Below are 14,090 nucleotides of genomic sequence, written 5' to 3'. Positions count from 1 at the left end.
ATCCATGTGTAGTGAAAGCACACTGGCTCAAGGTATTGTTTCAAATAGGAATTTAAGTAAAGTTGAGTTTTAAACTGATTGGTGGATCTTTTTTGTGCTGCAAGAAATCAGTTTAAATAATCTGACATTTTTAAGGTTAAGTGACTATTGTATTGTTAAGATGCTCTTCTTTTTGTTAAAGGAAAATTAAACACTAATAATACCCATATCAATTTAAATATAACGTAGATGGCTCAAGGTACTAAAGATATGTGTGGATGTTTGGGGCCTCTTGGGAGCTCTAAGAGCATTTAAGATTTCACAGAATTTAAATTAGCTAGTTCTAAAAACACAATGCAAACATGAAAGCAGTTTAACTGATACATGTTCTTCTGCTGTTGTTTCAAGATGTTAGAAGTCTGCTTTATATTTGCTTAGTTTATTCTTTTCATAGCAAATAAAATCACTAAGAGAGTTATCTACCACAGGTAAGATATTAACTGCTCATGACTTTTCAACAGTACCCCAGTTAAAAAAAATCTGAACTATCCTTTTAAAGAAATTACTGTTGGCTTACAGGTAAATCTAAAACAAGTTGTGATAAAAGCAAACTACAAACAAACAATCAACCACAAACAGCATAAAATAGATATTGGTAAAGTGGCTATTGGACACCTAAGCTAAATTGGGTCCCCAAATCAAATTCTGCCTGGGGCCCTGTAAAATCTCTGATCGGCTCTGAGATCTACGACCATTAAAGATAAGTTTAGTGGATTTCAAAGTCTCTCAGCCAAATGGTACAGGGTTGGCTACTATTTAACAGCTTGACCTTAGACTTATGCCCCTGTTGGACGCCTAGGCATATGAAGCCAGAACAAAATGTTCACGACGGAAAAAGACGAACCTTCACGTGAGCACGTGAACGCAAACCGAATTGGACTGACCAATCAGCTTACAGAGAGTGGCCCATCTGTTTTCATCATGGGTTTTTCTCCTGAAACTCCAACTTTCACAGATGTCACAGATTTGCAAAATGATTATTTCATGAGAGGCTTTTCATTTCTAAATCTGCTCCCATCAAAGGCGGTGTGGGTCTTGCCAGACAAGTTTTGGTACCACTTCTAAGTTGGTGGTTGCTATGGCTACAAGTTCTGGCTGGGCCCAGGAGGGAAGTGACGAGCGGGCCTGTTGTTGGGACACGTGACTGAAGCTGTGCTGATCTATTTTGACAAGCAGCAGGGAGGGAAGTGAGGCAGCGGAGGCAGATAGTAGTATCACGACTAGCAGGACTCGCTGTTCCTTTAATCCGCCTCAATATTCGTCTCAATTTCATCAGATCGTTGTCTCGCGCAGGAGTCTGGTGACCCAGCTCGCGCTGAAATTCCGAGAGCTGCTTGGTGTGCGCTCGCGGCAGACGTTGGCGTCATCACTGAAGCGTTCGGCCGGAGTCGGGTTGTTTGTTGTCGGTTTGCAAAAGTTTTGATGAAGAGCACAAAGGAAGTCAACGCAGCTGGCGTTTACAGCAAGAAGTGAATGGCGAAGGCTCGACCTCGAAAGTGGACCAAATTCGTTTGATAGCATTTTGTGACTATAATGATAGGATAAACGTTGTATTGCCGTGGCTCCCCCCGAATGGAAAAAAAAAAAATACAGAGACCGTTTGTAGCTGGGCTAAGCTATGCTATAGGAGCTGAGATGTCTGGACGATAGAGCCAACATTATCGAAAAGGTTAGTTGGTCGAGTTTGCTGTGGTGCTAGCAGCACTGCTGAGTTAGCAAGCCTCTGTAGCGGCGGTATCAACGTTTCACACGCGGGGACTGCGAAATGAATCCCGACTTAACTATGATCCAGGTGGCGGAATCCGAGACAAGCTGAGAGAGAAGCCAGCTTGCTAGTTAGATTACTAGTTAACAGATTGGTTACTCGCTAGCAAGCAGCTTGACAACTCGTTTACGCAACGCCTCGAGTATCAGCGGTCTTTGTGTGAGTTGGACAATACAGTGCGACTCCATGGAAGCGTACAGGAGCATGCTAACAAAGCAAGGCTTTGTTGTTGGATAGGGGGCAGTTGGCACTGACACGCAGGCTTTACAGCTGATATCGTCGTTTAGCTAATACGGCGGGTCTTAGGGGCCAGAGGGGGGTTTTAGGGGGCGGGTTGGGGGTTCCAGGCACCGCCGTGTTGCTGTCAAAGCTGCGTGTGACACAGAAAGAAGACCCTAAAGCCAACCAGATGACACTGGACAACATGAAGTCCGAGCGAGGTATGTGAGCAAGCGGAAACACACACACACACACACATCTGTGCGGGCAAGCTGTGTATAACCAGCTTTACACGACTGATTGTATCCATTGCCCCCCAGAGAGAGGACAAGAAACAGGCCAAAGAATTATGTAACAGCTGGTCAGGCTGGTTACACGAATTAACAAAGCCTGACCTGAGAAGATTAGGATGTGCATACAAAATACATTTGCTGATCTAGTTTAACTCCAAGTGTCAGCTGTTTCCTTTCCCTATTTTTCATCCACATATAACCTCCTCGCTGCTCCCAAGCCACATAATACTGTTCCTTCGAGTAGCTCATGGTTGACAGTATGCCTGCACAGGGCTGCTGCAAAATGTTCTTGACACCCACCCTGTTGTGGAAATAAGGCTCCTGCCTTATGCTCTGCAACCTGTTTATAGCTTGCTGTGTCTGCACCAAAACCTAGACAAGGAACAGAGGAGACAGCCTTGTTTGTTTCAGTGTAATTCCACTAATTACGTCAGGGCATGAATATGCAATAGGATCTTAGTGGCATAAGCTTTTTTCTGAGACAATTACCATTAGGGTTTGTAGAACTCCTTGGGATAACGAGCTAAGCCATTTATGAACTGTTTGTGCTTAGTTGTTTTGTTGTCACATCTTCTGGCGACTTGGGTTAGTCCACCAGAATTGCACCATACTAGGAGGCAGTGAGGGACCAGTGTTTTGTCATGATCAGATTAACTGCAGTCAATCAGCGATCAGCTGTGTGTTTACATATGTTATGAAACTGCTGCTAGGTTGCTGGCTGGTCTGAGTGAGCCCTTCCTTTTCTGATAATGAGACTCCTGAACACACAGTAATCATATGCCCCAGGTGGGCTCTGGATTTAACCCATGGCTTTTTCTTGGCCGGCTTTATAGGATGCTTTATATGGAAACACTAACTCAGACAGGCTGTGGGATCTGACTGGCCAAGGTTGGGAGCTCAGAGAGAGACACAGTATGGTTTAACTTTAGCCTAACAATGCAGCAGAGCATGCAACATCAAAAACAACCTTGTTATCAATCTACAGGTCATGTGTGTATTCCTACCTTGAACTAGTGAGAGGATTAAGAACTGTTCATCTAAGACTGGTGTCGAACCAACAAATCCTCAGTTGACCACAATCCGATGATTTTCAGCAGCTCTTTTTCCTGTAGGTGAATGCAAAGTGCAAGTCTTACCACGTCATGCTGACAAAGCAATACTTTTCCATGTGGAAGTTGTAACTGCAGGAAAAACACTAATAGGTTGCTATTTTCAGTGTTTAAAATAAGAGAAGGCGCAGAGATGTAAGAAGCCAGTTACCAAAAAACAAACTCTGGAGACATGTCAAATGTTCATTCAGGCTGCTGCAACAGAGTAATTTTAGTTTTGGTCATTTGTGCCTGACTCTTTGGGGCCCAAAAAGAAGCCTTCTGACACAGGATGTCAATCCCTATCTGCCTTAAGGAATTAGGCTGAGAGTTGACCTGAGCCAAATTCAGTAGATAACAGGAAGGCTGAACAGAGTACAGTGATTTTTATCAATTTAAGCTTACAACCTCCATCTGTCATGGAGTGTGATTTTTACATTTATTAATGCTAGCTACGCTATTGCGCTAATTGCTAATATAAGATGCTAAAGACCCTTTAAAATGCAAATTCAAAATCTTTTTTTTTATTGAATGAAACAGTTTTACTGTGGCTGTTAAAACTCATTACCATCCTTTTTCTGTTTGTCATCTTTTACGATTTATTAGCTGTCCGGCTCACTGTCATGCAAATTTTATAAACCTGTTTCTGCAGGAGCTGCTTCACATCAGTAGCTCCTTGTTTGACAGGGAGTCACTGTTGTTCTATTGTTCCTTTAAACATACTGTACCATCCCCCTGCGCCAAAAGGCAGACTGCCTGTAGCCCAGATATTTTCTTGCCTTTTTTCCACTGGCTCGATTTGGCCCTACTCAACTCCCATCGGCTCGCTTTGTGAGCGTTTTCATTACTGTTTTTTCCGTACCGGTACCTAGTATTTTTGGTCCCCGCTCCTAAGCAGGTATGACCGGGTAGGGACTACATGTGATGTGAACAGACTCTTCGTGGGCCATGGGTCCAGGGGAAATGAGAAGGTTTCCTAAGAGGTAGTACAGGGGCGCTGTATTTAATAACATCCTAAACCAGGTGATCACACATAAAATCAGCTGTTCAGACGCATAAACATTTCCACCTAAAAAACACACAAAATAATACCACCATGAATCGTGTTTGGTTCGGACATTTATTGACGGTCCTGAAGCGAACCAGCGTCTGTAGGAGGAGGGAGCAGGCAGACCGCAGCTGCCTGTAATCAGACTACTTTCATTGGATCAAACAGGAGGAAGATGACGTTGAATCCCTGAAGCACGAAGGTCCAGTTTCAAGTCTAAAACTCCTTGTTTTGCGCTTGTCCTCATTATTGCCATGGCTGAGACAAAAACGTCCTCATATAGCCCAAAATTGTGACTTTAGGCAAATTTTGGTGCCTCACATGTCATCCCCCCACATCAGAACCATTGGGCCTTACTATATAAGTTCTAGCTTGGCTGTGTTCCACATAATTGGAACACAGTGAATTATTTTATACATGAAAGAAACATTAATAAAACATTCTTGCATAAACAGTAGTACAAACATTATTTGTATTTTGGTTATGTATGCATTTATTTTCTATTTAATTATTTAACGTTTTACCGTTTCACTCAGATTCCTTTAATGTGACAAGGTCACACAGTACTGTTAACAGCAGCACTACACTGACATCTGGAGGCAGGGCTTCAAGACTTTCTTCCAACTGTCAGTGGTTCAGTGGAAATACACCAGGTTCTGTGCTGAGCAGAGCGAGACCAAGTGCAGTAGAACCGCGCTGTCTAAAAAGAGCCAGTGGTAAAGGAGCATCTGTCTTTTGCCCAAGCCTACTCCCTGCTCCCAGGGAGAGGGACTGCAAGGCTCAGGGGAACCAGGTTAAGAGGTCTGGTCCTGGGACTGCTTAGCTGTGTTAATTCTGAAGGAGGTAGCTGGACATGTCCAGACATGCAAACCCAGGATGTAAATATGAGAAGGAGACTCAACTCTTGATTAGCTGGGTGTAAAACGTCATCAATTTATCATGCCAGGCCACTCACCAGTGACCAGGATGACCTGGTCACTGGTGAGTGACCAGGTCATCATTAAAGGGCTCTGTTAACCTTGTGTTTTTCACTTCTCTTTTTACAAAAGTGAGAAAAAAATACTGGAAGCAACCACAGTCAAATATAATGTCGTAGATACACAGTTTTGCTGATTTGCTCTTTTTCAGTATTGCTCTAGTGTTTGAAGAATAAATATACGCCATTCTGGTTGTGACCTGAATGAACAAGCAAGGCCATTCTGAATTTAACAGTGTGTCCAGGTAATCTCCGTAAAAACATTTAAAAAAAACAATTTACAATGGTGAGAAAACAAATGTTCATAAGTTCAGTTCCTGTTCAATGTAACTTTTGCAACATAAACCAAATAGTTTATTGTAAAATTTGTAAAACAGCATTAATCTCAATTTGGACCTTAAAGTCTTAAACTTTACAGCTCCTGCTAACAAGAGGGCATATAGAGGTGTTTCCCTTTAAGTTTATGCAGCATCGCTGTGGAGCATCAGGTGAACCATTTGTTTTGTTGTGAAGGGAGTAAAAATGTTCTGCTCTGGGGCCTAACCAGAGTCATCTGATCTCCTTGTTTTTCTGTGAGTTTGGTTATGAGTCAGGACACAGTGTGTGTGAGGAGAAAGTGAGTCTGGCACAGAGTAAGTGTGCAACAGATTGCTGTTGGCCCTAATAAGCGCTGTACGATTGAACCATGTAGATCAACTGACGGCTTTTCCAGGTCTCATAACGTACAGCTCTAGAGAAATTCTGGGCCCGGTTTAGAGCAGTTGGAGAAAACATACCATGTTGTATTCTGGGTTTTGGTTTTTTTGGCTGATGTGAGTCTACATCTGGCTCTACTTCTCTGCACAAAGAGAGATTTTTGTGCTGTCTCCACTTAAAGCATGATTCAAAACCACTTTCGAACAGTTTACAGCTCAAAATCTGCCGTTTGTGCTCGTCTGTGGTCCTTCACCCACAAGAATATTAGATGTTGTGAAATGAACCAGTAACAACTGATGATCTTTTGTGCCCTTGGTCGTGAGTTTCTTTCTGTCATGTTTTCATGTCCTACTATAAAGGAGTCCTACTGACTCAGTCAGTTCTGTTTCTGCTCTCTGTAACAATATTGGTTAAGCAGTGCTTCCTGTTGTGAAGTCCTCGAATCCAGCTGAGATGTGTGTGTCCCAAACAACTGCTGGTGGATCAATGTTTTATGCTTTTGTTGATTAGTACATTCAGTGCCTAACAAAAGTATTCACTCCCCTCGAACTTGTCCACACTTTGTCAGATTACAACCACAAATTCTCAGTATTCTGTTGCATTTTTTAAGTAGATAAACACAATTGACATGATTGTCAAGTAAAAGGAAAACATGGGTTTTGAATAGTTTTGCAAATAAACACCTGAAAGTGTGGCATGCATTTGCATTTAGCCCACAGAGTCACTACTTGATGCAACAGTACTGCCACTTTAATGTCTCTTGGAGGGCAGGGACAGCACCAGGAAACTGACAGGCTGGTGGTGGGACTGGTAGTCGCACCTCGGATTTAGGAGGAGCAATGTGGCTTTTGTCCTTGTTGTGGAACGGCGGCCCACATCTGGATCATGACCGAAATATATCATTTCAACCTCCTGGATACAGGAAGTTGAAATGATCTTCATTTGCAGGGAAGCAGAACTCAGAGTAGAGCCGTTCCTCCTTCGCACCAAAGGGAGTCAATTTAGCTGGTTTAGGTATCTGTTGAGGATATACAGGTCCTTCTCAAAATATTAGCATATTGTGATAAAGTTCATTATTTTCCATAATGTCATGATGAAAATTTAACATTCATATATTTTAGATTCATTGCACACTAACTGAAATATTTCAGGTCTTTTATTGTCTTAATACGGATTATTTTGGCATACAGCTCATGAAAACCCAAAATTCCTATCTCACAAAATTAGCATATTTCATCCGACCAACAAAAGAAAAGTGTTTTTAATACAAAAAACGTCAACCTTCAAATAATCATGTACAGTTATGCACTCAATACTTGGTCGGGAATCCTTTGGCAGAAATGACTGCTTCAATGCGGCGTGGCATGGAGGCAATCAGCCTGTGGCACTGCTGAGGTCTTATGGAGGCCCAGGATGCTTCGATAGCGGCCTTTAGCTCATCCAGAGTGTTGGGTCTTGAGTCTCTCAACGTTCTCTTCACAATATCCCACAGATTCTCTATGGGGTTCAAGTCAGGAGAGTTGGCAGGCTAATTGAGCACAGTGATACCATGGTCAGTAAACCATTTACCAGTGGTTTTGGCACTGTGAGCAGATGCCAGGCCGTGCTGAAAAATGAAATCTTCATCTCCATAAAGCTTTTCAGCAGATGGAAGCATGAAGTGCTCCAAAATCTCCTGATATCTAGCTGCATTGACCCTGCCCTTGATAAAACACAGTGGACCAACACCAGCAGCTGACACGGCACCCCAGACCATCACTGACTGTGGGTACTTGACACTGGACTTCTGGCATTTTGGCATTTCCTTTTCCCCAGTCTTCCTCCAGACTCTGGCACCTTGATTTCCGAATGACATGCAGAATTTGCTTTCATCCGAAAAAAGTACTTTGGACCACTGAGCAACAGTCCAGTGCTGCTTCTCTGTAGCCCAGGTCTGGGGAATGCGGCACCTGTAGCCCATTTCCTGCACACGCCTGTGCACGGTGGCTCTGGATGTTTCTACTCCAGACTCAGTCCACTGCTTCCGCAGGTCCCCCAAGGTCTGGAATCGGCCCTTCTCCACAATCTTCCTCAGGGTCCGGTCACCTCTTCTCGTTGTGCAGCGTTTTCTGCCACACTTTTTCCTTCCCACAGACTTCCCACTGAGGTGCCTTGATACAGCACTCTGGGAACAGCCTATTCGTTCAGAAATTTCTTTCTGTGTCTTACCCTCTTGCTTGAGGGTGTCAATAGTGGCCTTCTGGACAGCAGTCAGGTCGGCAGTCTTACCCATGATTGGGGTTTTGAGTGATGAACCAAGCTGGGAGTTTTAAAGGCCTCAGGAATCTTTTGCAGGTGTTTAGAGTTAACTCGTTGATTCAGATGATTAGGTTCATAGCTCGTTTAGAGACCCTTTTAATGATATGCTAATTTTGGGTTTTCATGAGCTGTATGCCAAAATCATCCGTATTAAGACAATAAAAGACCTGAAATATTTCAGTTAGTGTGCAATGAATCTAAAATATATGAATGTTAAATTTTCATCATGACATTATGGAAAATAATGAACTTTATCACAATATGCTAATATTTTGAGAAGGACCTGTACATTTACTGCAATAGGATTCCATCTAGCAAGCAGATTTTCTGCAATGCATGGTAAGTGGGAACTCCTCACACATGTGAAAATACCCAACAATTATTTATTTGTTGCATTTTAACAGTCCTTTGCAATGCTATTGCCACAAATTGTTATTGTGGTGACAATATGTGTGATTCAGCCCTAGCTGGACTATAATATTAAAGGTCATTGCCCATCTGGAAGGTGAACATTTTGGCCAATTGTTAACTCTTTTTGGTAACCGGTTTTCTTCCATGATTGCCCTGTATTTAGCTCCATTAACTTCCCATCATCAACTCTGACCAGCTTCCCTGTTTCTGCTGATGAAGAGCATCCCCACAACATAATGCTTCCACCACCATGTCTCAGGCTAAGGATGGTGTGTTCAGACGGAGTGATGTGCAGTTTTAGTTTCCCACCATAAACTGTGTTTTGCAATTTTGTCTGCAATTTTACCAGCTTTCCTAAAGGCACTGTTTCATAAAAGAACTGTTTCCTAAAGGCCCTCGGCAAAGTGTTTGTGGAGTGCACTGTTAACGGTTGTCCTGTCAACAGATTCTCCCTCCTTACCATGGGCTTCTTAGCTGCTCTTGAAACCTGACCTCTCAGTTTATGTAGACAGGTGTGCCTTGGTAGGTTTGCGGTCTTGCCATACTATTCCATTTTTGGCTGATGAATTGAACAGTGGTCCATGAGATGTTCAAAGCTTAGGATGTTGTTCATCACAATTTCATCCCTAGCCTGTCTGGTATGTTTCTTGGTCTTTATGTTTTTTCTTTACAGAACATCTATATTTATCCCAAGATTAAATTATGCCCAGGTGACCTCTGAAGGCAATTGCTTGGACTTGGTTTTGTTTAGGGTTATCCTAGGAATTTCCTTCCACTTCACAATTATGCACTACTTTATTTTGGTTTTCCACATAAAATCCCAATTAAAATATACAGAGGCTTGTGTTTGTAGAGTGACAAAATGCTGAAATGTTTAAAGGTTGTGAATACTCGGGAGGGGCTGTATAACAGACCAGATTGCACCCTTTATCTAGCCCTTGTCCACCTGTCCAGTCTCCTTCCATTGTGCATCTCCTCAGCCACCACAGAGGTTGTTTTGCTCCTCTCACACAGTTGGGAGTCCATCTGTATGTTAGAACCATTTTCTCTTCTGAGTCACATAGTTCTTCACCCTCTGTTCACGCTGTCCCTTTTAGTTGTTATCACAACAATTGCCTGTTTGTTAAACTGAAATCTTATTTTTCTCACCTTGTTGCTGTCAGTCATTTGTTTCCAAACCGCCACTGGTTTACGTTGTCTTAAAGTATTTCCCTGTTACGGTTGTGGTATTAAGCTTTTAAGATGGCTTCATCAATGTATCTCTAAATGGACATTACATTACAGACAACTCTGTCACTTGCACTGCGTTCAGCTGTGAATTACCATTCCTGCAGCTAATCTGCCTAAATCGATGCTACTGGTATAGGTTTGTCTTAAAGTAGCTTCATCCAGCTGGGTGTGGTTTGGCACTCAGTCATCCAGGTCCAGTACTGCTGTAGCTTTTTATTATAGGTCACGTAAGTCATACTGCAGTTGCATGGGGATTGAAAAGCCGGTGGATACATGGAGTGCTGCAGCTATTTATTACAGCTCACTGTTATGGACACCGAAATAGTACGGCCCAGACTTGGTGCTGGACCACTGGGTCATATTTCCTCTGCCAAAGGTGCACCAAGTGATATAATAGCTTTTTACATCCTTCCACCCCTGTGGCCCTTCCTACCCAGCCAGCAGTGAGCCCTGCAGGAACAGGAAGAGCCATCTGTGCATGGTGATTTTTCTTGGAGGGGATCATGTCTGCATTTCAGGTTTTGTGTCTTTATTTTTGTCCAGCTTTGACTTCTTTTGATTGCCCCATGTTTTTACTTTGAGTATAAAAGACTCAAATAAAATTGAGATCTTGACTTTTTCTTGAAGGTTTTAAGTATAGAGATGCAAAACAAGCCAGGCGTCGGTACACAGGTTCTACATTTCCATGAATAATCAATTCCAGGTATCATCTGTGCTCGATCTGTCCTCCCACTCGAACTTTTAATCCCTGATGTGACATAACAAGATTGCCGTTAAGCTGCAAATTCTGGAGGCCCGGTACAGTTTGATCTGAAAGTGCCCTGTAAGAAGTAATACAGGCATCCATGCTTGTTACGTCACTGGGTTACCAAGAGGACAGCTTAGTTGTGTTTTTAATAATGTTTAGATGCAAAAATGCATATTTAAGAATTTCCTGGTGTCACTGATGTTGTTTTAACGTTTCTACCTCCTTCCCCTCCTCATTTTGCATCTCCTCTGTGTCACATCACACAGGCCTCAGCTGCTGTCACACCTCAGCACTTCACACCTCCACCACAGATTATATCTATAGAACAACACTGTTGGAAATAGAGCTAGGCCGGATTAACTTTCCATATTCCAACAAAAAAATCAAAAAGGTTACGCAACAAATTTGTCCGACATTGATCCCTCTAGACCAGCTTTTTATTTAAAAGGCAAACTTATGAACATTTAAAGCTGTCTTTAATACATTAGTGGTTATTGCCGTGTTACTAAAGTGTAAACAACACTGAGTTTTTTTCTCTGTTGAGATGGTAGACCCCTACCTTAGCAATGAGATTTCAAAAAGGCTTCAGATATTTCTAAATCGAGCGTGTTCCACATCAGACGAAAATAGACGCCTGAAACAGAAAAAACAGCATCTCTGCTGGAATATGCTTAGTTTCTCTGGTATCTGGTGGCATTTTTCTCCAGGTTGAAGTGAAGAGGAAGCCTGAATGAGGACCTTCCATACTGTTTATGCCAGCTTTTGTGCTTCTCCTGACTTCATTTTTAAACACCTCATTGATCCTGAAGTTAGCTTTCCTAGAATTAGATTTCGCCTTGGAATACTCTCTGAGGACTGTTATTGTCAGTGTGCCCCGTTAGCACCTACATATGGTGCATTCACTGACCAGAAAAATATATAGTGTAATTAGTTTCCAAGCAGTCAATAACTGGTGTGAGCCGATCAAGCGGAAAATAATCCAACAGAAGGTTGCTATATACCAACACTTTAATGTGTTAATCCTAGTCACATGTGAATGATGCACTCTATACTCGGGTTCGTTTGATGTTGTAAATGTTGCTAGATCCATTCAAAGACCTGTGCAGAGTTTTTATATGAACAATAAATAAAAATCCATGCCAGGTATTTGTGATTCCCTTCTATAAGCCGTTAACTCTTTATGACCGGCGGGAGCGCCGGCACTCCCATTTGCGTTTCTATTTTTAAACGCCTGTAGAATTGCGACCACATAAGCTAGAACAATACTTTTTTTTTTTGCAAATGAAACCAGAGAGTTCAACTTAAATATTCTACTCACCACGTGTCCCAGAGCACGGTTTTTATTTTCCAGAAACTCTTGCAGAAATCCAATAAAAACAATCGCAAAAAACAAACATTAAAATCCAGACCGCAGTGTACTTCCTACATCGGAATATGCACGATGACATTGGTGGATGAACTATCAAATGGTCTTCTTTCACGCCAGACCAAAGCACAGATTCCCACTGGTCTAATGTCCATTCCTTGTGTTCTTTAGCCCAAACAAGTCTCTTCTGCTTGTTGCCTGTCCTCAGCATTGGTTTTCTAGCAGCTATTTTACCATGAAGGCCTGATTCACACAGTCTCCTCTTAACAGTTGTTCTAGAGATGTGTCTGCTGCTAGAACTCTGTGTGGCATTGACCTGTTCTCTAATCTGAGCTGCTGTTAACCTGCGATTTCTGAGGCTGGTGACTCGGATGAACTTGTCTTGGTCTTCCTCTCCTGGGGCGGTCCTCATGTGAGCCAGTTTCTTTGTAGCGCTTGATGGTTTTTGCGACTGCACTTGGGGACACTTTCAAAGTTTTCCCAATTGTTCGGACTGACTGACCTTCATTTTTTAAAGTAATGATGGCCACTGGTTTTTCTTTACTTAGCTCTTTTTTTCTTGCCATAATACAAATTCTAACAGTCTATTCAGTAGGACTATCAGCTGTGTACTGTATCCACCTCCTGCACAACACATGGTCCCAACCCCATTTATAAGGCTTGAAATCCCCCTTATTAAACCTGACAGGGCACACCTGTGAAGTGAAAACCATTTCAGGTGACTACCTCTTGAAGCTCATCAACAGAATACCAAGAGTGCGTGGAGCAGTAATCAAAGCAAAAGGTGGCTACTTTGAAGAACCTAGAATATAAGACATATTTTCAGTTGTTTCACACTATTTTGTTCAGTATATAATTCTACATGTGTTAATTCATAGTTTTGATGCCTTCAGTGTGAAGCTACAATATTCATAGTCATGAAAATAAAGAAAACTCTTTGAATGAGAAGGTGTGTCCAAACCTTTGGTCTGTGCTGTATGTGTGCTCATAGGTATCTGGCACACTTTGAGATTTAATTACACTTCTTTAAATAGTTTATTTTGATGTACACATTATCTTTTCTCAAACTGTTCACATTGTACATTTCATCTTCGTTTTTGTCTGTGTTCATAAAAAATTGTGTATTTCAAAAATGAAGTTATGGACACACCAAATAAATTTCCTGTGATTTGAAAGAGGTTTGTGCAACTTCTTTATATTGCAATTTTTGAGGGATACAGCTATGATATTTCTGTATTTAGGAAAATATGTCCCAAAAAACGATTTTAATTATTCTGGTGGTTAATTGCACTTTTTAGCAATTTACTTAGTTAATATGGAGTTATTATATACAAAATATTAAAATATAGGCTGTAAGGGTTGTATTGATGTATAGCAAATCGAACTGCTCGAAAAAATGGCTGAATTCTTTCAGGTTTGAAGGTCTTTCACCAGACCCCACAAATCTTGCAGTGCATAGGCTGTTACGCAAGCAGCTTTTTAATCAGCCTGGTACAGATCTCAGCCGTGCCTGTGCGCCGTATTGATGGTGGGATGTTCATGTTTGGGACTGAAAGACACCTAAAAGATAATTCAAGTTTAAAAATAAAAGGCAAACATTATTTTAAATTAAGTTAGGCTGGAAAAAAAATCACTAAAGCTATTGTTGATGGTAATGAACTACACACACACACACACACACCCCCTCAGTCTGAGTTAACGGAGAGCTCCTTGGGGGCACATTGTAGAAGCGTTAAGCACATTGCTTATTAACAGCAGTAAGGGGTTAAGTTAATTTCAGACTCATCACAGCTATCCCCTTTTCTTCTCTCTGTTGTCTCATTTTATCCCTTTTGGACCAACAGCCTGTCCTAATAGTGAATCAGGTGATTTGTTAATTACCCTCACCTCCAATCATGGCAGTCAGTCTGTCC

General features: G+C 41.9%; 1 protein-coding gene across 2 annotated transcripts in view; it reads left to right on the top strand.

Moving 5' to 3' along the window:
- Positions 1–2,136: 2,136 nt before the first annotated feature.
- The window catches only part of fam214a (family with sequence similarity 214 member A), a 40,777-nt gene continuing 28,823 nt past the window's right edge, over positions 2,137–14,090 (top strand). For both annotated transcript variants that reach the window (XM_047363176.1, XM_047363174.1), the window contains exon 1: positions 2,137–2,244. In XM_047363176.1, the coding sequence (XP_047219132.1) occupies positions 2,214–2,244 (31 nt within the window). In that variant the 5' untranslated portion in view covers positions 2,137–2,213. The remainder of the gene's footprint in view (positions 2,245–14,090) is intronic.

The sequence above is a fragment of the Girardinichthys multiradiatus genome, chromosome 4, assembly GCF_021462225.1.
Source record: "Girardinichthys multiradiatus isolate DD_20200921_A chromosome 4, DD_fGirMul_XY1, whole genome shotgun sequence".
Classification (NCBI taxonomy): domain Eukaryota; kingdom Metazoa; phylum Chordata; class Actinopteri; order Cyprinodontiformes; family Goodeidae; genus Girardinichthys; species Girardinichthys multiradiatus.
The sequence above is the reverse complement of the archived record's forward strand: the minus strand, read 5'-3'. Positions and strand labels throughout refer to the sequence as shown.